The sequence below is a fragment of the Crocodylus siamensis genome, chromosome 1 (genome assembly GCF_052110815.1).
Source record: "Crocodylus siamensis isolate JL-2025a chromosome 1, ASM5211081v1, whole genome shotgun sequence".
Taxonomy (NCBI): Eukaryota; Metazoa; Chordata; order Crocodylia; family Crocodylidae; genus Crocodylus; species Crocodylus siamensis.
The window spans coordinates 96,947,507-96,973,308 of NC_143395.1; the positions used below are offsets into that span (position 1 = coordinate 96,947,507).

The following is a 25,802-nucleotide window of genomic DNA, read 5'->3' on the forward strand; positions in this document are numbered from 1 at the left end:
GTGCTATCGTTAAGAGAAAATATTAATATTCTATTATCTGAGGCTTAAGCTAAAGGTTTTTTTTCCATGGTGCTTGACAAAAAGAAGACCAAATGAAAGTAAAGGTCAAACCTGCAAAGGCAGTTGCTTAATTTCAAACATGCTGGCAATAGAGTTGTACAAAGGACAGAAATACTAATATTTCAAATTTAGAATGGAAAATGGAAACTTCAGAATTCTCCATGAAGGAAAATTCCATAATAAAATTTATTTGGGTGGATCTTTTTCAGTTTTGCTTTAATCTAAAACACAAAATATTTTTTAAGTGATTTCAAAACTAAAACAATCAAGATATTTCATTCCCAAAATGCAAACCTGGGTACTTCAGCATCATAGGAACTTTTGAGATGAAATTCCAGCAAAACTGCCCATCTTTGTAAACAAAATGGATGCAAATATACTGTAATTCACAATTTGCATTCAAAATTGAAAGCAACCTCACAGAGACTGAGGGAGAAATTTATTTGTTTTTGGAGGAGTGAATCTATATGGTTGTGTTGAAATTTCTCTAAAAACCCTATTGGCAGTTCTGTTGAATCTGTTGTGACTAGGACATAATTAAAATTAGTCATGAGTATAGCCCTTTACCAGATTGGAGCCTTGTATTTTCAGGTTGGAACTTGAATAAACCTATCTGCCAGCTCTCTTTCCAAAAATAATAATATAAACCTGGAAGGTTTAAGGAGAGTTCAGTTTTTTGAAAATGGCAGTATATTCAGTGATAAGCAAAGATAGTGTTTTTCTCTGATAAAAAAAATCCCCAATTTTCAAATTTAAAAAAGTAACCCAAAATCCACATTTTTCTATGATCAAAATGAAACACCACTAATATACATACATACATACATACATACATAGCAGTGGTGTTTAGTTGGTTTTGGAGGAGAGAATCTGGAACATGTGTATAATGGTGTTCCACTATTTAGCTAATATATATATTAGTGGTGTTCCATTTTGATCACAGAAAAATGTGGATGTTGGGTTAGTTTTTTTAATCTGAAAATTGGGGAGGGGTGTTATCAGAGAAAACTAGTTCCCTGGTGATAAGGCACATTAGGCTGACCCTTTGCATCTAGTGCATTAGGCAGCACTACTGTGGTTATATACAGCCTAAAATCATCCTCATTAACACTCTATGCCACACCAAATAAAAAAAAATGATCACTGAAATACACTATTTAGTGGGCGCATGTACATAAGATGTTTAGCACCTCAGTAAAGTTTCAGCATCTACAGGTGCGGCTTCATTAGGCCATGGTAAACTAATTAACTCTGCCATAGGTTAGTGCTTGTAAATACAAGTGCTATCCTACAGTGGAGTTCTTTAGTGCAGAGCACCACGTGTAGACGCTGGCAAAGCTGGCTGGCGCATGAGGGTGCTTCCATGTAAGAGCAGCCCTCTACAGCATGTTGAGCTGGGTTGGAGCAGCCACAGGCTGGCAGGCTGACCCCCCAGGTCCCCTGCTAGCTGTGACTGCTCCACCCCAGTTCAATGTGCTGCTGTCCCAGGCACACATGTAAACATGCCACCTGGGAGCAATTAACTCTGGGGCAATATGCAGTAGAGTTTATTGCTTTGCATTAATTGCATGCGTAGATGTGCCCAGTGTGTTTCTAGACTTTACAATTCACATTCTCTTCCAGATTCTGTCCTCCAAAAACAACTAAATCGCTCCCTCAGTCTCTGTGAGACTGCTTTAAATTTTAAATGCAAGTTGTGAATTATGTACAGTATGTTGCATCCATCTTGTTTACAAAGAAGTGGGTTACCAGACGAATGGCATTCTTCTGGTAACACAGTTTAGCTAGGTTGTGAATCTGTGGGAAAGACCATGCAACAACGTATCCTTAAGTAGATATTTACCGTGTTTCTTTCCTTTTATTCCTAGGTGAAAATAAGCTGATAGGGGATCTCTTAGTGCTAGGTGGAGCAACGCTTTATGGCATCTCCAATGTTTGTGAGGAGTACATTGTCCGAAACCTGAGTCGAGTGGAATTCTTGGGCATGATTGGACTCTTTGGATCCTTTTTCAGTGGAATTCAGCTGTAAGTGAGTGGGTTTGAAATCTGAGCCTATTAAAACTAATTCAAAGCCTGTTTCCTGTTGACACCAGAGCCTCTTTCTTCAAAGGTGCCATTTCTTTATGAGTTGACTCCCTTTAATCTCTGTGTTTATATCTCTTGATCAATTTTAGTATGTCAGGCCAGGTCATTAAATGTCAGTAATCCTCTACATTTGATTGACAGGTGTCATTGGTGTCCTAAAAGTGCCCTTAGAGATGGAGAGCTGGAAAAGGAGTGTCCACCTATTTGTTGTCTCAAGACATGGCGATTCCACTTCTCAAGCTAAATTAGGATTGAGAGACCCTACCTATTCTTAATCATGGTTTATGTTTTTTAAAAGTCATCCAGCATGATAAACAGGTAGAAAAACTGACCCTGCCAGAAGATGTTTTATTAATTGGTTTATTTCTTGTAACTAAAATTATGATACTTAGCTATGCAGAAAACCCCCCCAAAAAAACAGGTACTTTGCAGTGATAATACATCTAAGACCAAATGCTCTAAGATTGGCCCCTGAGTTTTGGACATAACTTTTACCCATAAAACCCTTGTGCAGACACAAATGGGTATTTTCAGTCCAGACATGCAGGCTTTGTAGGAGGAAAGTAGGATCCAGCTTTTAAAGATTGAGCTGATAAAGAATTATGCAATCACAAAACCTCAGATGATGATATTGCTAAATTTTATGCAGGTCTGATTATCAGCAGTGGCTGGTACCTAAAGGAGCTTTTGATTATTAATCAAAACCAGATCATTAATCTGTCCAATTGAAAATAGAATATGATCAAAATAAGTCCCTGCAAAGTTCTGCTTAACCAACCCAATTTATTTAATAATCAAGGTGTTTTTTTCACCCGTCATTTTGACATGCACTTTAAATCAAGGTTGGCCAATCTGCAGCTTGTCCCCCAAATGGCATGAAAGGCCTCTGTGTTTGGGGAGGGTACAGCCAGCACAGTAGCAGATGGAGCAGGGAGCAGAGCAGCAAATCAGGCAGGGAGACTGGGTCAAGAAGAAGAAAGCAGAGCAGCAGATTGGGCAGGGAGCAGAGGGTAGGCAGTGGAAAACAGAGCAGAAATCAGGCAGGGAAATGGGATCGAAGTCACACTCAGGATGGTTTTGGGACTAACTTCTGGCATACCTGCAAAAAGTTGGCCCACAGTGCTTTAAATTATACCTACAAAGGTCTACACATGAAATGAATGCAGCTGAATAAACTCTGGCAAAGTTCACACCTGGGTTTATTGCTCCTGGGCACAGTGTGTACACATACGCCCGGGACGGTAGCATGCTGAGCCAGGGCAGAGCAGCCCCAGCTTGCAGGGAACTGCAGGGATCAGCCTGCCAGCCTGGGGCTGCTCTGACCCACCTCGGTGTGCAGCAGAGGGGATGGCTGGAGCACAAGAGTGCTTCCGTGTGGGGTGAGCTGGCAAGCAGCCCCTGCACTGAAGCACCCTCATGCCCCAGCCAGACCTGTCAGTGTCTACACACGTGGTATGGCAGAGTAAGCTGCACCATAGGATAGTACTTGTGTCTGGCAGTATTATCCTATGATGGAGTTTTATTAGTTTACTCCACCCTAACAGCACTGCACATGTAGACGGTGATGTTTTACTGCAGATCTAATTAGTCAACTGCAGTAAACGGCTCATATAGACACACCCAACTAGTCTTTTTTTTTAAGTTTGTAAAATAAAAGTTCCTAAAATATCTTATTTCCATGTGAACCCAATTTTTATATCTGAAGTATCTGTGGTTGGCAGACACGCAAGACATTGAAAGCAAAGACTTTGTCTTTCTTAATGCATATAAATACATGACAATATGTAAACTGCCATATAGAAATCTAGTGCTAATATATTGTATTACAATACCATTACTCTTTTTTGATGCAAGCAGAGTCAAAGAGCACATTTACACATAACACATAGCATCCATGAGCGTCTACATGTGACGATCAGCTACTTTGCCATAGTGATGCGCTTCCCTGGTATAGCACACAGCAATGAAGTAGCTGCTAAAAACGGCCATGCTACCCATGTTTCTATGGCTATATAGTTCCTTCCTTTTTATGCTTTTCTTTCTTGGATATACACATTTTACCAGCAAACCCCCTCTACCATCTGTGCCATGCATGTTCTTTGGTTTGGGTTCATGACGTGCTTGTGGTTTGAGGGAGGCTGCTGATGTTTTGGCTCTTTGGTTATATAAAGGAACATAATTGTTTCTTGCCTTTATTCCTCATGAAAGGCAGCTGTTATGGGCACAAAGTTCATCGAGGTCTAACCCAACCCAGAGCTGCATTTGTTTCAAAGGGAAATACAGTTCACTTCTTTACATTTGTAGAAGCTTTCTCTGAAAAAACTGTAGATGATTGATTGTTGCCCATTTCAGTGCAATCAGGATCTAAATTTGATGAAAGACACTGGGGAAGACTCTAGATCAGAAGTCAGACCATTCCCAGCACAGCAACAGCAGCCCCTAATCACAAATGTTTTTTGCTGTCCATGATGTAACAGTGCTAGGATGGAAATAGGAATTAAATGGACGCTAGTATGGACAGCGTCTGGAAGAAATATAAACTGTGGTAATACAGGGATTAAAAAATAAAGCATCTATTACAAAACCTAATGTCTGAGGGACTCATTCTGATAGTAAGACTGCAGGATCTCATTGCCTTCTAGCTAAATCTTGTATACAGAGTTGTATCCTGGGGAGGAAGAGGAAATTCTAATTTACTTTCTGTTGAGGTATGGAGAATCTAATACAATGTATAAAATGATGAGATTATTTTGTCTGCGAAAGAGCTGAATTGTGCGTGCCTTTGCATGCATGAGATGTGTCTGTTTACCTGCAATTCCCCTGGGAGTCTTTTGAAAACAAGCTGCTGCATTCTATGAGAATATTCTGGTGAGCAAAATTTTAAATAAAATTAAATTTAAGAACTTTCCTTCCAGACCAGGAAAAGATAATGAAGTAGTAGTACATGGGAATCTACTGCAGCCTACACAGGAACACTCCATCAGGGTGCTTGCTCCTCGCCATGTAGTTGATACATATCATGCCCATCCCTCCATTTCTTGCCAGTCAGCTACCCCTCTGATTTTTCAGGTTATCTTGCCTTATTCCATAGTTCCCTCTATGTATCAAACACCCTCCCAAATTGCTTTGCAGAACCACAGCCTTCTTCTTGCTGGCACCTTTACAATGATGCTTTAAAAGAAGGGGAATTTGGCTTGTCTATATTTTTTTTAAATATATGTGTGCACAAATGCTAGGAAAAAAAAGAGCACAAAATATTTTGTCATTAAAACTTCATTTCAATCACAGTGCCTCCATTTAGCTCTGTGTTTGGCATTTGGGGAGTGGCAGTTGGGGAATGAGATCATTGGACTCTATAAGGTAGGTCTTTACTTTAAAAGTCCTGTGGGATTTCATCCCCGAAGTCCCAGATTGGAACAGGTGATCAGCTGAATGGGGAGCAACAAAGAGCCCACACCCCCAAGACACTATCCTGAGAGCATGAGGATCTGTCTTGATACCTGTGTTCCACCTCTGGAGTTTTCTGGCATTAATAATACGATATTAATGGGTATGTTAAGGTTCACCAGATACTGAAACAGAACCCTAAACTGGACTACCCCAATCTACTGTATCTGGGCTTTATTTATTAATATTTTTACTGTGATTATTGCCCTGTTTTATGTAAAAAAAACATGATGTTGGCTGGTTGTTGTCCCTAAAATCAGCCTATGAAATTTTCCCCCTTTTGTCTTTGATTTGCTTAGCATTTTATCAATTCCATACAGTGAGGAGCTTTGAAGATTTGTACATCTCAAACAGATACATTATTACTCATTGAAGTTTAAGGGCTTTAAGACTATTAAGTCAGAAGACAGACTGGTAGATGGTCAGAAGCTTAGAGATAAAGTAGTGCAAATTGCATGCCATTAAATCTGATGATCACCCTGAAGATCTTTCAGAAACACACGGAAAATGCAGGGTGGATTAAGTAGGTCTGATGGCATTTGGTCTGTGTAGATTAGTGGGGTCTGTGGATCTATCTATGTTGTTGTGTCCAGCATTCAAACTGAATGAGTGAAAGTAATTTACCTTTTGTTCCTTGCCATGCAACTTTTCCTTCTTTTGTTTTCCAGTGCAATAATGGAACACAAGGAGCTGCTGAAAGTCCCATGGGATTGGCAAATAGGTAAGAAGATGCTTCAGCTCATTAGAGACTTTGCTGAAGAAGACAAAAGAAGAGGAATAACATTTTGGGTGGGAGTGATACTGTGTTTGTGACACTCCTGCAAACTACTCTCAAAAGCTGGAAGTGCATGCCTCATGCATTCAGACCTTTCTAAATGATCTTCCCCCCACACTACATGTTATACACATTCCCTGCACCATTTGGTTAGGCACAGAAGAAGTGTATGCAGGTCATAAGCAGATCATTCAGGCCCAGAGTGGCATAAACCAATAACAGGGTTCCAATTCCAAGATTCAGAGCATCACTCAGATAAATTACTGGAGTAATCATTACAAGCCAATATTTTTGCCTAGTGGAAAAAAAAAGAAAGAGAAAAAAAAAACAGAACCTAACCAAAAAACCAATAAAGAAAATTACCTGCACAGGGTATTCCAGGTCCATAAACAGAGGCATAGCTAGCCAGTACTGCACCACAGGCAGTGGTGGTGCACAGTGCTGAAGTAGTGGCTGGAGGAAGGATAGTCCTTCATTTTTTTGCTGCTGATGCATATATTGAATGGACATTTAAACACCAAGTTTCAGTAGCAAAAATGAGGAGGTGATATCTCTTCAGTGAGCCTCCAGACACTGGTCCCACACCACCACTGGTGCTCTGCCCTCTCTGCTACTGGAACTGGAGCTGGAGTCAGAGAAGCTGTAGGGAAGGTGCAGGGTGTGGGTGGGGGAAAGGAAGGGACAGCAGAGTGAGGTACCCCCTTCAGCTCCATTCTGGTGCCCCCTTCTACTCTTTGGCAGAGGCCAGGGTGCCCTACTTGTCCACCTATCATTATGTTACTGCAATAAATCTTTTTCTGAGGATAGCATTTCTTCATGCAAATGGTTACTTTCCTTCCAAGTACTCTTGGTTGTGTATAACAGATGTTTGCTTCAAGCAAGATTTGGTAACATCCCACACAATGAAACTCCAGCTACGATTCATTTTCTGCTATGTTTCATTTTCCCATTTCTATGCGAAAACTAAGTTTGCAGTCTTAAGATTCTATTCTAATTAGTCAAGAAAATAAATTTAAAATCAATATTTAGAAAAAAAGGTCCCTAAGATATATGATGCCTGTGACAGTAGAAGAATTTGAAGGAATAGTACACATCAGATTCAATGCAAGTTGATATACTGAACACAGCGTCCTGCTTCGATAATACATCAACAGGCACCTCATTAATCCAGTTTTAAAATAAATGTGAAGATAGCAGTCAAAAATGCATGCAAAGGCCAGTGGTTATATAGGGAATGCCTAAGAAGAGGTGTTATGAGGAGAAATGAGATGTCTAAACAGCCAGTCAGTTTAAAATATCAGCTGAGAGACCAACTTAAATGCATATTTTAGGTGCATTTGTCTTCATTCATTGGAGACCCTTAACAAAACTGTACCAGTCCTTAGTTACATTTCATGTCAAGGACCACATGGCCATGAATTAATCTGGTATTGCTGATTGCAGTGACCATCATGAATTCATCTGCTACCTGGGTGGATTTCATATGTATTTCCACAAGAGTTCTGCTCTCATTTAATTAGTTAAATGTGCCATTAAAATAAAGTTATACTTAGGTCTACATTACAGTTAACATGTCATCCTAAACTAGTCACAAATTCTGAAGGGAGGAGCAGAAAAGTAGCCTGCCAAGAATGTTATAGACCTGTGCTTCTTTTGTTAGTGTAATTACTGGAAATGTGGCCGAGTTGCCAAAAAACATAGATAAAATGGTGATAACTGTATGCAGTTTTGAATTCTTCCTGGGCTTTCACTGTACTTGGTGCATTTCTTTGTGCATTGGCAGCAATACAGGTTTATCGAAAAGTGATTGACAAGGCCCTACCAGAGTGGACTGAGTCTTCCTTGTCCTGAATACTTGCCCACTGCAGCAGACTTAAATCTGTGGCCCAGCAAAGCTAACCCTTAAGCCCTCTGAATGGTAGTGATAGAGTCACAGCAGGCAACCTGATAAATAACTAAAGGTGGCCTCTTGCCATCTGCCATAATTGTGTCATTAAGAATGTATGAACTAACTTTCAGCTGATGTAAATGCAAATGATTTTGAAATAGGAAGATCTGAATCCATTCTAATATATATCACATTTGGTAGGCTGTGGCCCTCTTGAGCGTGTAGTTCTGCTGCAAAGCCCTAATACACACAAGACCAGGTTCTCAGTTAGTGTAAATCTGCACGAAATAAGTGGATCTAAGCCAGTATCTATTAGCAATCTATTTTTGACTCTGCTGATTGAATTATTTGATCTGTGACCAACAGCTCATTTGTGTGATAACCAATGAAACAAATACAAACTTGAGAATATCAGTGTTTTAAGAAATGAACAAATTTAGGTATTAGGTGAACGGTATGCTAATGAAAGGTATGGATTTTTCCTAGTGTCCTTTATTCTCAGAAACAAGTTTCCACTGCGTTTTTGTGATATGGCCCTTGATTTTCAAATGCAAACCAATGAAACTATGGATTTCCTAATACAAAGGTCAAGGCTAAATCAAATAAGGAAGAGATGTCCCAGCATGATGAGTCAATTAGAGTTCTACTCTTTAAACTAATTATCAGTATAAAGAAGGCCTCAGGAGGTTACAAGTTGATTATTTCTCAATGGCTTCTGGAGCAGATTTGTATAAAGATTTACAAGTGAAAAAGGAATATTTTTTTCCCCCTAAACTTGCTAGGCTTCCGGTCTCAACTTGGGATCAGAAAGTCAACCGGTATTCTTTCTGGCTCATATATTATCCCCAATAACTGTCACTTGACTGAGTTGTATAATAGATATAATTAAGGTGAAATAAGATGCCTTTTTTACACTCACATTTTTCAGCATAAACCAGCATAAACAGTTTTCTGCTGGAAATGAAGCACCCTTGGAAAACGAGAGGTGGTAAAAATGCAGGTAGTCCTCTGCTGCAGCACTTTAATACCAACACAATATATGTAAAATGTTATTAATTGAGACCCCAACCCAGGAAAAACCTTTTAAACATTTACTTACCCTGAATAAGCAGGTTTTCCAGGACTAACCAGTGCTCTGCAGAATGCAGCCTGAGAAATTAAAGGGTGAAATTACTGCCTCACCTTGTCTACGTTCAAAGAAGCTATCCTAGTGGTGCTGCATGCTAAAATTGCCTAATAAAACAAGCCAAAATTTCTTGATGATCACTACTGGTGCTTCAGGCAGAAATATATTTCAGTTGGGATATTTCTGAGAGACAAATACAGTAAGAATGGTAGTTGAATTTGTCCATTAGATAGCTTTCTTTTAAAGATTGTGAAATATAAGGGCCGCACAGCCAGACATAGAATCAGCAGGAATTTATCATTATTATCAGCTAACTCTGTAGAGAATTGAGAGAAGCGGGTTCTCTGCAGTTTTTAGTCGATAACAACATCTCCTGAACAGCTAGCATGAGTCTAAATTTAGGTTCATGCACAAATCATCTGGGAATTCTACAAGGATGGCAGCACAGGATTTATCTTTTGTATGAATGCAGATGAATGGAGTGTTTGATTTTTCTATGAACTGCATATTGATTCATTTACTCTAAAATTCACAAAGCAATACTTGCTCCAGTGAATTCTTCCCTAGTTGGGCTTCAGATTTTTGTTTTTAAGTGAAATTACTTTTTTAATAGACTCTATCGATATTTATGTTATGTTAGTGCCGGGAAGTCCCACCATGATTGGCACTATACAAGCCCATAGTCCTTGTCCTTAAAAGCTTTCAAACTACGTAGACAAGATAAACTAAGAGTGGGAGGGGAACAAAGATGTGAAGTGGCTTAGCAAGGTCAGTGGCAGTCAGGAGTGGTACCTAGCATGATTTTCAGCCTAGAGCTATTTCTAGCAGATAATACTGCCTCTATAAATATAGTAGACTCTATCTTACTGTTTTTCCTAAGTGCTGAGAGTCCTTGGTTTTGCTGAATTCAGTAGTACTTGAGGAGGTTCAGCACCTAAGACATGCTGGTTTGACGGAAGCCTTAGAAAAATGTCAATCCCCATTATGTGGGATTTGTGAGTAACAAAGCACTCTCTCTTAATAACAACTCATGTATCTTTAGTGTTACTGAACAGGTTCAAAGAGTTTGAGAGGACCCAGTATTTCCCCACTGCTGCAGGTTTTGAGCCTGCTGTCTGCGCAGATGCAGGGATCTCTGCAAAATACCCAGCAGAGTTGCTCAGCACGTCTAGGTGCCACCGGAAGAGCAAAGCAGAAGTCAGGAATGACAGACAAATCCAAACCCTTTCTGAAAACTGCTGAGCAAGCAAATGGAGGCAGCTTGGAACAGAGGGGAGGAAAGGAGGTCAGCACTTCTGGACTTTGATTAGACTCAGTGCAGCAAAACTAGGAACTTTATATACTGCTAATGTCTTTTCACTTCCAAATCACTTGAAATTGCCCCCATTAAGTAATGGTAGCCATTACCATTAAGAGTTATTGGTTTTATAGTAGTTCATTGGAAGACGCTTTGCTTAATTACATTTCCCAGTTAAGTGCTTAGATGGGCATACTTGTACAAGAGGGATGAGTGTGGTACATGAGCCTCAAAAGAAAGATATCATGGCCTGATTCTAACTCTGCAAGATGGTGAGGCCTTCGTCTCCTAGTGGAGTGCAAGCAGCATGACATTTCCCAGAAAAAGGCACTTAACAGTGTGTCCTAAATAAAATAATTACATAGTTTTCTAAAATAGAAGTGAAGGCAAGAGGCAAAGGAACCGCACAGAATAGACTTCTAGAAAGTGATTTTTTTCTAAGTGGAGGAAGGGAAAGAAAATATTCTTTCATTTAAAAATGACACCAAACACCTACCACTTCTGAATATAATAGTTTTGATGACAACTTGCTTCAGTGGGATGCAAGTATCATGAAGAAATGTCTGAATCTCTATGCAGACTTCTCCACAAAAAAACCAGAGATGGTATTCAGCCATTTCCTTCAACATCAAGATGTTTCTGCATTAAAATATAGTCTGAAAGACCAAAACCATACTCAACTAACCCCTGAATAAGATAACAGGAAAGGATATAGAGTTGCTATGACTGGTCATTAGAGTTGTGTCAACAGTTGGTGATAATTTTGATATAACAAACAAAGGAATGAAGAGGCATGCAAGTTGTATCTCAGACCTGAGGGAATGCTGCAAGCCCCCCCCCAAAAAAACCCAAAACAGATATATATTTGAATTCTTGCACAAATTGCTGTAGCCTGTATTCACATGCCTTCTAGGTTCAAAGGCCAGGTAAAGATATTAGTGGTAAAGACTTTTACTGGTATAAGTAGGGATCTTCTTAAAGTGTGCCCAGACAAAGGAAAATGCCATTTTCACAGTCTTTTCCCAACCCTGCTGCTGATTAGCCAAAGGGCCCTGGCAGCCTCCCCACCTTGCCACTAATTGGCCAAGAGAGCTGCTTTTCATATGACCCTGCCCCTCACCACCGATTGGCAGTGAGGGTTGCCTTTCATGAGGCCCTGCACCTTGCACTGATTGGGGGAGAGGGGTGGGGCTGCACAAAAGGCAGCCCTCTCAGACAGTCAGAAGCAGAAGAAGCAGCCACCATGTTTGTCACTCCCCTTCATGCTGGTGGCTTCCCCCCACCGGTGGCCTGCATTTTATTTTTAGTAAGATTTGTTTTTTTCTAGCAATTCCATGCAAAATCACAGAAACTGACATTTTTCACAGTGTTCACTGAAACCACTGTTTTTCGTGGTTTCAGCAAAAATCTCAAAACTGCAACTTGAGTAGGTCTGTAGTAGGTATAAGTGATTGGAAGCTGGTCTGTACAGACCAGAAGTTCAGCACACAAAACCAGTCTATACCTGTACCATAGACTGGTTTAAAAATGGCAGAACCCAGTCCAAGATTCCCTCCCAACTCCCCCCCCCTTGTTTCTTGCCCACCAAAAGGAGAACGTGTGCTGTTTGCTACTGCTGCTGCTTACAGAAAAATGTGTAACTTAGATCAATTTCACCTCGGGCTTTTTGGATGTCTGTACCTGGCCATATAGAGCAGCTGTACTCAAATGAATCATGAATTTTAAGTGAATACTCCAAAATACTTACAGAAAGCACATTCTGAATTTTTCACTTCAAGCACACATAAGCAAAATTGTATTTAAGAATTGCATTCATCCAGTCAGGATATTCAGTGTAACTGAAGTGCCCAATCAAAACTGGTTGAATTTCTCATATGGAATATTCACAATGCCTTCACAATTTATTCTTCTGTAGTTTTGAATAACAAATATTTGAGTAAATCACAATCAGTTCACAGATAAATCATAAACAAACAACAGGTGAATTTTATTTAATAAATTATTAATTATGAATTCAACACTGAACTCTACTGACTGTATCATCAAACTTAATGAATGAAGACATGAATATCTGCAATATGCTGTGTTCCATCATTTATGCTGGTTAGACTACACCAGCTAACTGCATAGCAATTAGTCGTACACAGCTTTTAACACATGTTTATCATGCTACATTTTATGAGTGATGTTCTCAGTAGGTTTAGACTGAGGCAGCGACACCCTCTTCAATGAAATATAATGATATATGACAGACAGCAAATGTGTGATTATTACAGTACTTTACCTTTCCACTGGCATGGTATCCATTTATATTAATGTTCCAAGCCTGCATACAAATACACATAGCTTAATTGTTTAAATAAAATGTATTTGAAAATAAAGTATCTTAATTCCTTTTTAAAAGCATGGCCACCTTCTTTATTACAACATACATTCAGACAACATGTGTCTTTTACATGTACTGTGGAAGATCATTTGTTTTTGCTTCTCCTCCCCCAGGTTTGCTGTACGTTGGGTTTAGTGCCTGTATGTTTGGCCTCTACAGTTTCATGCCGGTGGTCATAAAGAAAACCAGTGCTACTGCAGTCAATCTCTCCCTGCTCACAGCTGACCTCTACAGCCTGTTCTGTGGATTATTCCTCTTTCACTACAAGGTAAATTCTGTTGAACTATATGTTTGAATGATGGCTCTGTGTCTGCTGTACTGCCAATGCAGAGTAATGAACTGGCCTGGTGAAAACAATAGGGGTCCAGGTTTGGATGGATCTGTTTGCAGTCAAGTGAGGAACTCTATGCACTCTTTTTAATTTATTAAAGTAAATGTTCCCGTACACACTAACTTCACCCCCAGTAAAAAGACATTGAGTAATTTTTTACCCTGAAACTTGACCAGATCCAAACTAGTGAACTAAAAGAAAAATAATTTATGACATAGTAAATGATCCCAAAGGTGATAAAATTGTTTTGTTCCATATGATGTCTGAAACAATTTTAAATACTGAGGGTTGGTTTTTTTCATCTTGCCTCTTAATTGTCTATTTATAGCTCCAAAAATGTCCTTCTGGTATCTGTGCTAATATCTTGGCCATTAGCATAGGAACTGTGCAAATGATTTTTCTTGAAATCAAGCTCCCGCCTATCAAGCCCATTGATATGTCTAATACTGTTCGAACACACCTCTGGTTTTCAGTTTCAAGAGATTATATTGCATTATTCACCATCTAAGAAGTGGCATTAGATCAGGGGTAGGCAAAATGTGGCTTGTGGGCTAGATGCAGCCTGCCAGGCCATTCTGTCCAGCTTGCAGGGCCCCTAAAAAATTTAGAAAATTATTATTTATCTGCCCTGGGCTGCCTGTCATGTGGCCCTCAATGGCTTGCCACTCTCAGTGGCCCTCTGCCCAAAATAATTGCCCGCCTCTACATTAGATGCTCAGCGGCGATTGTTTTGTATGTAGCTATGATTTATTCATAAAAGGGAGGTGATTTCATGAGAAAGATGGTGGCCCAGAAAGTCGTGGAGGAAAACAAAATTCTTTAAGGGTGGGCAACCAATCCTTACTCAGTTTATGAACCTAATAGTCTTTGAATAGGTCTGAGTAAGGAGAAGAGATGTCCATATGCTGATACAGATTCATACAGAATCCAAAATGTACTTATCCACATGATTGATAATGGGATATTGTGTCCCTTTAATGTCACCAATTCAAATCAATAGTAACAGAATTTGTTGCTAGCTGAAATTTGTAATTAATTGTTATCATCGCTATTTTATTTACAGTGAAAATTGTCAATACCTTCTAGAATTTGTTACTTACGATGAGATGTGTTTAGTGAAGTCAATCATGTAACCTGTAGCAAGTGGCCACATGAAAAGAACAACTCGTTTTTGCAATATGTCATCGCTGAGATTTGTTTTAGCGAAGTCAGATTCCTACGTTAGGAGGGTTTCCAATCTGGGTCCCCACTTACCAGTATCTTTCATGAATGTAACCAGAGGTATGTAAGCAATCCCGATATGCTCTGTGTCTTGGTTTTGTCTTACCTTAAATATATTGTACAGAGGGATAGATAGATGGTTCCAGTTCTTTTCCATTTGTGTAATATACCCAGCAGAGACTGGGAGGGCTGAACAATCAAACTGATTCACTCTAATAAGTTTCATGGGGAAGATACTCTTTTTTCACATATGCAGTACAGCCTTATTTCCTCTTCTTAGACCTGCTATTGTAATAGAAAAAAATAATCATAGGAATAGTAAAATAAACTGTGGTAATGTAGAACTGAAAAGAATATCCTGGGTCATGAGATCTAATACTCTGCTATCACAAATCACCACTTCATGTGATTCCTTTCATGATGTAATCAAGCTTTATCTGAAGACTAGTTAGGGGGTTTTGCCCCCTCTGTTCCTATTGGAAGGCTGTTTAAGGACCTCACTGATCTAAAACAATTTCTTCCAATTTCCAACCTAAATTTATTCACTGTCAGTTTATAATAATTTTTTCTTGTACTAACACTGCTCTTTTCCTTCCCTGGTGTTTACCTCCTGATATATTTATAGCATGGAAGTATATCCCCTAACAGCTTTCTTTTTGGTAGGCCCAAACAGAAAGCCTCTAACCTGTCTTGAAAAATGGTGCCTCCATTCTCCTGATCTCCTTAATATCCTTTCTTTGCACCTGTGCCCATTTGAATTTATGTTACTTGACAATGGGTGACCAGAGTTGTACACAATATTCCAGATGAGTTCCCACCAGTACCTTGTACAATGTCTTTAATATGTCCCCCTATTGCTACTAGAAGTGTGTGGCTTGATGCACCCTAGGATCAAGTTTGATTGTTCCCAGCCAGCAGCATAGAGATGCAGCCAAGCACCCAGGGGAAAGAGGCAGCAGAGACTTCCAGTTGCCACTACAATCATGATTGTGTGGCTGTCAGCAGCAGCCTCTTCCCCCCACCACCACACAACCCCGGTAGTCAATGCTGGGGTGGATACGCTGTTTATCCCTCCCTAGTTATGCCACTGGTTCCAGCCACAAACATTGGTAGCTCAGAGACATCCTATGATGATCAACTAATACCCTAAGGTCTTTCTCTTGGTGTTGTTTTCAACTGAAGAGATCTCCAGTGGAAGCTCCTTTTCTGGGGATTGGTGAACTTTGTGCAGGCTTTGCACCAATGTAGTCCCAACCTCTACTGCTGCCTCTTTTCATACTTCTCAGGTTCACCAGGGAGAAAACAATTTTTTTTGGAAAGCAGCTGGATTTAATATCCATTGTTCATTATCAGAATACTTGTTTTTAGATATCAGGTTTTGTTCCTTCCTTTTGGGCCTTCATCTGAGGTTTTCTTTCTAGCTTATTATTGAGCATGATTTTTACAGGAGGAAGGAGAACTGCAAAGTGTGCTCCTTGTGCTAAATAATGAAGTCTAATAAATTAGCAGTAAATGACCTAAATTAATTCTCCTCCTAGGACTGTGTATTCTGCATGTTTTCTAGCTTCAGAAAAGCTGTTCCACTCCCAGCCCAGCTGTACTCTTCTTCAGATGCTCAGCTCCTTCTGTTTATTGCTATGCTGACCAATGAGTAAAGTCCCACTTCACTAGAAAGCAAATGGTTTTATGCTAAATTAGAATTATCTGAGTGGTTTAGTGCCCCTCACAGAATATAATTTTATGAGGCTTTCAAGAAACAGTTATGATTTTTCCCTGTGCCACTGCTTTTATCACCTGACAGTTTTATTGTACCTATAACAGTAAATCTATGGAAATCCATGAAAACTATAGGAAATGAGCTTTACTGGGCTTTAGAGTCTCAGAAACCAAACTGAGGAAGAGATTACATTTGAAGTGTTTTGATTTGTTGTCAGTTCAACTTTTGATAACGAGAATTTGCATTGATATACAGGGCAATATGCTTATAAATAAACCAACATTGATAGGTACTGTGTGCACCCTATATACCATTGTCTCTGTATGACGCTGGCCAGACCCCAAGCATGGGTCTATTGAAAAAAAAAAATCATATAACTGAAACGCAACTCTAATTGTGTATTAATAAAGTAAGGAGTTCATTATATATTTTATTAACATATAATGATTTGCGGCTTACAACTTCAGCTAGACTTCTGAGTATGCACATTGCAGTTCTTTGTATTTAAAATTATTTGCATTCTGCCAGATAAATGCTGTGGAAGTCTAATTTTTAATCAATAAGTAAACATTCTGCTTATAGGAGAAAGGTATTTATCAATAACCCGTCCAATAGCTGCTTACTGACCAATTAACAATTTAAGCTCAGTGCTCCATAATTTCATCCTTTTTTTTCCCTAACTGTACATTCTGGCCATTTTACTGTTCAGATGGTAAAGCAATTTCTTAGCTGGCTGCAGCCATTTAACTTGCCTCTCAAGAGCGATCTCACCTTCTCCTTACTTGAAAAATAATTGTCATTGGGTTTCTAAAACTGAATGCGGCATGCAGAAATACACTGGATGTGGCAGAGAGTATTAGCAATATGTGGACAGTGATGGGTGGGCAAACCTCATACTTAGTACCCCCAAGGTAAAGGTTGATTCCAACCAAAGAACTTCCCAGGCAGATGATGTACCATCTTCTTGAAGTGATTACTCAGCCTGCTTGATCAGAAGGCTCATCAGAGGGAGACTGATCAGATCATGTATATAAGCAGTTTAGGGGTGTTCAGGGAAACAGTCTGCCTCTGCTTTCAGTCTGAGGAAAGCACAAAATAAAGTGGCTTGTATAAAAAATCCAGCTGGTAGGGTGTTGGTTTGGGTCATAGGCTAAGAGACTGAAAACAGTGTGGGCTTCATTACTTCTATTTCAAGACCCTGACCTATAAGATCTCCTGTAGAAAGTGAACAAATTGCCTGGTCTAAGGGGAGCGTTATACTGTAGAATGGTACTTCTAGTAGTGCTGGATTAGTACGGCTGCAGGGTCAGACACAGGCAAACCACAATAACTGGATAACCTATGCATAGGCAAAGGAAAACAGGGATGCATTAGAATGAGGCCCAAGTAAGGCTGCAGTTAGCGTTTGTTGTTTGGACTGGATTCCTGTTTCCTTTTCAGGATGTAAGCTGGAACTTCCAGAAGAGGGCAGGCCACAGCTTCCCTTCAGCTGCATTCTCCAACATGGAAGCATAATAGTACTTTACTATTTATTTTAATGGGATTTACTTGTAGGATGATGGGAAGCAGCAAAGAGAAAGAACAAAGTCCTTGGATTCATAGTAGACACCAAATGCTTGGTTCTTCATATGTATTCTGATGTGCCTATCTTCCCCCACCTAGAAATATCTTGAGCACCATAACAAGGTGGTCTGGCCCTTAGCGAGGGGACAGCCATCCCTGTTGTAGAAGCCCAGCCACTTATCGTTAGCTAATCAAGGAGTATCCCACTAACAGCTAAAAACTCAGAAAGGAAAGCAGAGAGTCAGGAGCTGGGGAAAGAAGCAGGTTGTGGCCAGGAGGCAGGCTGTAACCTGGATAAACTTACTACTAGGAAGGGGCCAGAGCTAAAGGGCCTCTCCTATGGCCAAGAGAAGGGCTAATGGTTTTGTTCTGCTTATTTGTTTGTTTGTGTTAAGAGGACTGGCTGAAGGGCTGCCAAGGGCATGCTGACCCATGTACAGGCAGCTAACACTTCTCTTTACCCCACTCCTAGACTGTGAATCATCCTTCTCTCTTATGCTGGCATGTAAAAGAGAAGGAAGTCCTTGGCCTGCCCTCTTGCCATACAGCCTTGTAGAGCACCAGCCATAATCTGGCCCTTCAATCCCTTACAGTGTCTAGGTTACATATGTACTGTATTCCAGGCTGATAACAATTTAGCAACAAGGAATTTGATTTAAAAAAATATATAAAGTTGAGGACGCTACTTGAAGGCAAGAGTAGAATGGTTTCTCAGTCACACACATTTTACCAGCCTACATGACAATTTATTAAGAAAAACCAAAATGTAACTATTTCCATCCTCCTGAAGATCCTTCATCTCTTGCCCTAAACTGTCTTGTTACGTTGGAGGAGTCTCTTTAAAAGTTTTCACCTCCCAGATGGGTTTCAGATGCATTTGGAATGTTTTTTCTTTATGCAAGATTTGTGAAGTGCACTGGGAACTTTCAGAATGGAATATAGTGACAAGATAATGTTGTATTTTCAGTACTACACTATTCAGGAATAATATGGGCTGAACTAAATCCATCAAAATAGACTTAGTCCCTTGATTGAAGGAACTAAACTGCAGTATCCTTTGGTTGCTATTGATTCATTAATGCCACTGATGCAAGGAAATCAAAGTATAATGCCCAGGTTTGGTTTTGGGGGGGTATTTGTCATCTCAGCCTTAATTTATTATGAGCTTTTTACATTTCATGCTTTTCAACTGCAAGCCATATGTTGTATTTTAGCTATTTTAAGTAAATTGTATTCTCACTAAATAATATAAGCAGTTTATTTTACATTTTCCACTAGCTGGACCATGCATACTCATTATGTTCTGCACCAGCAGGTTCAGTCACACTATATTATATCATTACCTAGCAAGCTAAGCACAATAAATTATATTCTGCAGTGGCAAACTCATTCATTCTTCTTTAACCAAGACATAACAATGAACTGAGAAACTCTGGACATGGCAACAGTTTCTGAATTAGGACACTCAGGATATTACAATCATCCTAATTCAGATGCAGAAGCAAGGAGAGTAGGGATGCCAAAGGCATCACAAATGTATAAACCCACACATGATATGTAAATTCTTTCAGCATTCAAAATGCTTCATATAGCTCTCTCATTATTGGTTCCAAAGACAACATATTTGCTCTGATATCAGTTTCTCTACTTAAAGACAGCAGATGGGGATTTCCTAAAACACTCAAGAAATCTGACACAGTGAATAGCTCTTTTTTCCTAACATAATGGAGAAAAAAGATAGAAAACTAGATTCTCATCTCATTAATGTGTCAGTCTAAAGTAATGCCAATGACTTCTCATTTTACACAAGCCTAAAGAGATGAGACTCACCCTAGAAAAGCAACTACTGTTATATAACTGGAGTGGTAGGAATAGAATTAGGATCTTCAGTACAAAAATTAGACTATATAGACCCAATCCATTTACTTCAATAGACTTTGGATCAGATCCTAAATGAAGAATGTCTGATGTCTGAGAAGTAAATTTAAAATTAATTGGCAGTTTAGGAACCAAGGACTGAGGAGAATGCCGTAACTCTCTGTATTCCATTTCAACATATGAAAAAGCAGAGTTAGTTGCTACCTGGGTTGACAAACTGAAATGCTTCAGCTTTTCATGTTTTCAAATAGAATATTTCGAAAAGAAACTACAAAATAGTTGACAGTGGGCGCATCTATATGAGAAGCTATATGAGAAGCTATGTTGCTGTAGCGATGAGCTACAGCAACATAGCGCTGGTGGGCACCAATATGATGCTGCCACTACTGTATAGTAGCAACAAACTAGTCTGCAGTAGCTCATCCAAACTGCACTGTAGGGTCAAAAACAACCCATGTACCACCAGGGCTGAGCGGTACCAACTGCACAGTCAGGACCACATGTAGATGCATCTGGTGAGTACTCCATATAAGAGGCGGAGGCTCATCTAACTTGCCTAATCTGCTGTATGTACCCAAAGCATACCTAAAGTACATTCACAGCATCAAATTCATGAGAAAACACAGCAGCCATGGTTACTTTCACTTAAAAGAGCAGGTAGAGCAGAACCCAATGCCCACTTTTTACACAGTGGCTAATAGTTAAGACAACTTCCCAGGAAGTGACAAAGGGGTTTCAGGCTCTCCTCAACCACAGGGGATTCAAGCTCACATCTCCCAGTTCTTGGGAAAGCGCCCTAGCTACTCACCTATGGAACAGTCTGCAAAGGTAGGAGCACTAGGACCAGAAGGAGAACAAGAAGGAGGGAAATGCTCTAAGGCTAGAGCACTCAGCTGGGAGAAGGAAAACTTGGGTTCTAGCCCCTGTTGGATTAATTCTGGTTTTTGTATTACTATTATTACATCTACTGTAGTATGCATAAATAAGCCCAGGAGCTCCATTGGGACCAGAACCTTGGGTTCTCTAAATTGTCCTTTGGAGGCATCTGGCTCTTCTCTGATTGTAGAGAGTGCCTTTTGAATAACACTCTGAGATCAAGTGATTAATTTTTAGCATAATGAAGCTTAAATTTGAGGCACCCAGTCTGGATTTTGCCAATGCACTACTGATAATGTACAACACTTCAGTAGTGTTTTCGTTTCTTTCTGAACTGTGAAATCCCACTTACTCTGCTTCACTCTCAATAATACAATAACTAGTAAGCAATGCGTTTACATGAGGTGCCTTAATGCACAGTAGACTGTTCTACAGTGCATTAGTGCAGGGATTTTTAACTTTTTAAAATAAGTGTACCCCAGCAGCCAGACGCAGAGCAGGAGAGGAGGGGAGTTCCAGACACAGAGCAGTGACAGCACAGGGTGGTGGGTCACAGCAGCCACTGCATGCAAGCTTTGGCCTGCTCCTAACGGTGGATGGATACAGGGTAGCGGGTGGCGGTGCTCCATACCGACCCGCTAGCACGTACCTCCTAGGGCCTTCCCAATTACCCCCCGCATTAGTGTGTCACAGTAAAAACTGTGCTAATGCACTAATGCACGGTAGAATTAGTTTACTACACATTAAGTGTCACAAAAAAAATTTGCAGTTGCTACTGTGCATTAGCACAGCTACGGCACCTTTATCTAGTACCTCACATTAGAGGTACTAAATTTAATGCACAGTAGCAAAGATGCATAAATTAATGTGTAGATGCACCCACTGTGAAGTTGTGCTTTGTATCTGAATACAGTCCCCAAACCAATGCATCAGAACAATTTTGATGTCAAAAGACTTCCAGATTTGAAGAACTGAATTGCACTGCAAGGGAATTAGATATATATTTTGCTTTAATGAGAGCCCTAGTCATGCATTAATCCTTGTTGAGGACCTAGATGTGGTAGGATCTTTCAGAATAGCCTCTAGTATGACCCTGTAGAGCTCTATGTAACATAGAATCCCAATGTAAACCTCAAAGGAAGTTGCTAACAGGAAAATACAGTTCTGGCTAACAAGGCATTTCACAGTCTGACAGTAAATTGTTCACAATTTAGCAATGAGATGCCAGTTTTCTGAGAAATCTGCATTATCAAAGGTCTGCTCTTCTTTTTGCCATGCTTTCTTATATTTACTTACGTTTATTATTCATAAATCATAAGCCTGTGAATTCCAAAATAATTTCTATTTAACATTTTTCCTACCCCTCAAAATATACTGTGTAACAGGTTGCAACTGAAATGTGGAAGACTTCAATTCCAAGAAATATTTTTTTCAGATGGAAGTGCACAATGAATAGCTGCTAGAAGCCATACAAATGCTTTAATAAGTTGCTATCAATTTTTGTTTGTTGGAATTCTGTTTAAAAAGACTGTTCACAATAGAACTGGTCAGAAACTTGCCAGCAAAGCAGATTTTCATTGGGAATGTTGATTCCTCAGAACAGAATTGTTTAATGAAGACATTACGGTTTCAAAGAGCCTCCCTTTAACTACAGGCAGAAGTCACATAGAACCACACCTGGTTTCTGGTAGCTCACTTAGTGAGCTTCTGGAGAACATAACTCCCATAGGGTCTGCATCTCAGGGGCAAATCTACTATGCAGGAGTGGAGATCCCAGGCCTAGAAAGGCAAAGCATGCAGGCACTCAGTGCTGGAATCGTGAAAGCCCAAGCTCTAATCATACCTCAACCCTTTATCCTGCAGCAGCTACCCTGGAAGCCCTTCGAACCTCAGCTCAAGGTGGGGCTTTCAAGGCTTTAGGGACTGCATGATTTCACAGACCACAGGGCTTCTAGGCTTTTTGCCTTGGAGGTAGGAGACAGGAAATTCTGGTGGTCCTGGCATTAGTCCGGGCTCTGCAGCAGGGAGTCCTGAGATCATTGGCTTGAGGTGTCAGAAAACCAGGCACAGTCCTAATGAAACCTGTCTGCATGTCTTTGGAACCAAGATGTTTTCAGCTTGAGCCAGGGTTGTCAGGGCTTCTGGGGTCCCTGTTGCAAAGCTGGTTTCAATGGAAGCTTTGAAAGACATGACATTAGCTGCTCTGACCCCAGAGCCTGAAAGTTTTGGGATGGGCTTCTAGGTTCTGGAGCCCGATCCTGTTGACTTTCCAGCCATGGAACCCAGGGCTTCAAGAATCCACAGCTAGAGGGCAGTCAAACTATACAGCCTGTCCTAGGACTGGGTTCTTCAGGGCTTCTTCCAACAGTCCCCATCTGGCTGATTTCCCCAGGTTGCCCAATTCTCAGAGCCTTGGAAATCAATTGCCTAGGAGTTAAGCAGCAAACTAGGCCAGAAGTCTGGAATGTCTGGGCCCTCCCTTCTGCACGCTGAAGGGAACTGCTAGGAAACTATAGATCCTGGACTCTTAGAAGCTGCTGACTGAAACTGGCATGATTCCTGTCAACTTCACAAGTGAAAAGCAGATGCAAAACCAGCCAACCTATTAGTTTCAGAGCTGCTGTTCTGTGACAGATACTAGCACACGACTGACAATAATCATGTCAGTCTCAGTCAGCATCTGCTAGAGATTTTGGGGAGTATCTTTTGTTTCAGAAACACTGATTTATGGTGTTTAAGAAAAAGGGGGAAAAAAGCAGGATTTCAGTTCCATTAATTTTTTTTTGTTTATTTTTTAGTATTTTGGTTTTCATCCAAACTTTGTCCTTACATTTTTTCCTAAAAAATTGAAAAAAAATCTTTTGGAATGGTAATATTCTGGTTAATAATGCAACCAAGTAGCAAGCCTGCATCTTATATTACTCTGTCACATGACTCTTTCTGATGCAAGCATCAGGATGTTGACTGCATAATTTAGAGCTCTTAATATTCTACATGCATGCCTGATTGTTAAAGTCTAATAATAACAGCGGTATCCTGTACTTTGCTACCCCAGAGTTATGCATCAAATGCTGTTGTTGGTGTCTAAACTTACTTTTGAACAACAATGGATCATTGATGAAATAACCTAGTAGCATGATTTTCCTTCTCCCATCCTCTTCAAGAGTTAATAGTGCTACTTGTCTATAAAAAATTGAAACAAAACCTTGTTATGTGCTAAACTAGGATATGAATAGATAAAGATGCTCCAATGCCTTCAAATTATTCCAGAAAGAAATGGTACAGACTACACACAGCAGTTAAGTGCTATAAATTAGCCCAAACAGCTAGTCTCACATATCGTTAAAGTGTTTCTGACCAATTGAGAAGTTAAGAAGTGTGTGCATGTGTGTATGTTGAACTGCATCAGAGATGTTGAAGTGCTACTTTGTGAATCCAGTTGGTATAACTTAGTCAAATTGGACATTAAATAAGAGTATGATCTGCGAATAGTAAGAAAAATATTACAAATATTTTGGTAACTTTTTCAAATAGAGAAATTCACATTGACTACATCTGTATTCCCTTTTCGTGCCTTTACCTTTCATAAGCTTTTGTTTATGTCAAGTTTTGTTCAAACAAATGTTCACAGAACATTTTGGTCCAGTAGAAATATATTTCATGACTAAATGCAATTGATTTGAGGTTGAAGCAGATTGTCATTGTCAGAAACAGCAGCATGTAATTTATCTACCAAATGCAAACCTTAAATATTGCATTGCAATATTGACTACACAAGACTGTTGCTGCAGGGAAAAGGAGCTGAAACGTTACGAGTAGCAAACAAAAATGAATAAACAGTCATAAAAGAGGAAATAAGCAATTAATGAAAAAACAAAATAGCTGCTTTGACTAAGTACAGGCATTCAAAAAGCCCAAGGCAGAACTGATCAAACCTACGCAGGTTTCTATAAGCAGCGTAGGTTATATTAAGAGCCAACAACATATGTTCACTCTTGGGGGGGATGCAAGCTGCCTGTTCTGGCTGAGGCCAGCACGTTGTGGGGGTTTCCACACACCTCCCAGCATGCCCCACAGGCTCCCTGGGTTGCCAGAGGGTGCCAGGCACAGCTGGGTCACCCCTGATTGACTGCTGGGCATGGGTGAGCATGCCATCAACTTCCTGCCACGTCACCATGGACCCTCCCCTGTGCCCTAGGCTTTCAGGAGAGCTCCAGAGCAGGTCACCATGGCACATTCCCGCTGCTTACCACTGCCAAGCATGCTGTGCTGACCCAATCTGGCTCTCCTGGAAACCTAAGGTTGGGCATGGGGTCCACAGTTGTAGCAGAGTGTTGGGGAGTTGTGCTCGCCTGTGCCTGGCAGGCAATCCAGGGGTGGCCGAGGCACTGTCTAGAAGAATAGTTCATGCCCCTTGGAGCTTGGCATCAGTGACAGCCAGTGGCAGGAAGTGCCTGGCAACCTGGGAGGCTCACACAAGACAGTACAGAGAGGGAGGCCTTTCCAAAGGAAGGATCAGGCCCCCCAGAGCTCTGGCAAACAGCAAGCAGCAGCAAGAGGCCAGAGAGCCCCCCTGTCTCCACTGCCCAGCACAAGCCTCCTAAGCTGCTGGGCACATCCTGCCACCAGCTGCCACTAGTGCCAAACCCTGAGGGGTCAGATCCTTCCCTCAGAGGAGGTCCCCTGTACCTGCTGCCCCACACGAGCCTCCCAGGCTGCCAGGCATGTTCTGCTGCCAGCTGCCACTGGTGCTGAGCTCCTAGGGGACCAATGCTTCCCTTGGCAGAGGCCCTGGTCCCTGTCACCCAGCGCAAGCTGGAGTTACACTGCAGCCACTACAAACCATCTTTCCTCCCAGTAGTAACTGAGCATATTTTAAGGCATTCCACCAGTAAAATATAAATGTGGTTTGTCCACAGATACACACATATGTATCACTTCCTACTTTCTAACATCTGAACATGTCACACAACACAGAAATGAATGCAAGCCTTACGAACTATGAATCAGATACCTTTATTTTCCATTATTGAAAGTTATTTCTTTATTTTATATTATCGAACATCATGTGCTATAGTCAGAAACTTAGGCATTAACACAGTTAAATTAACAGTAGAGAATATTTTACAGATATTTTGTGTATGCTGCTATT

At 40.4% G+C, this 25,802-nt stretch overlaps 1 protein-coding gene across 1 annotated transcript in view; it reads left to right on the top strand.

Annotated features, from left to right (window-relative positions):
• The window catches only part of SLC35F1 (solute carrier family 35 member F1), a 428,569-nt gene that overhangs the window by 381,442 nt on the left and 21,325 nt on the right, over positions 1-25,802 (top strand). Inside the window, exons 5-7 of the mRNA XM_090038537.1 lie at positions 1,929-2,085; positions 6,261-6,313; positions 13,178-13,332. Coding sequence (XP_089894663.1) covers positions 1,929-2,085; positions 6,261-6,313; positions 13,178-13,332 — 365 coding nt within the window. The remainder of the gene's footprint in view (positions 1-1,928; positions 2,086-6,260; positions 6,314-13,177; positions 13,333-25,802) is intronic.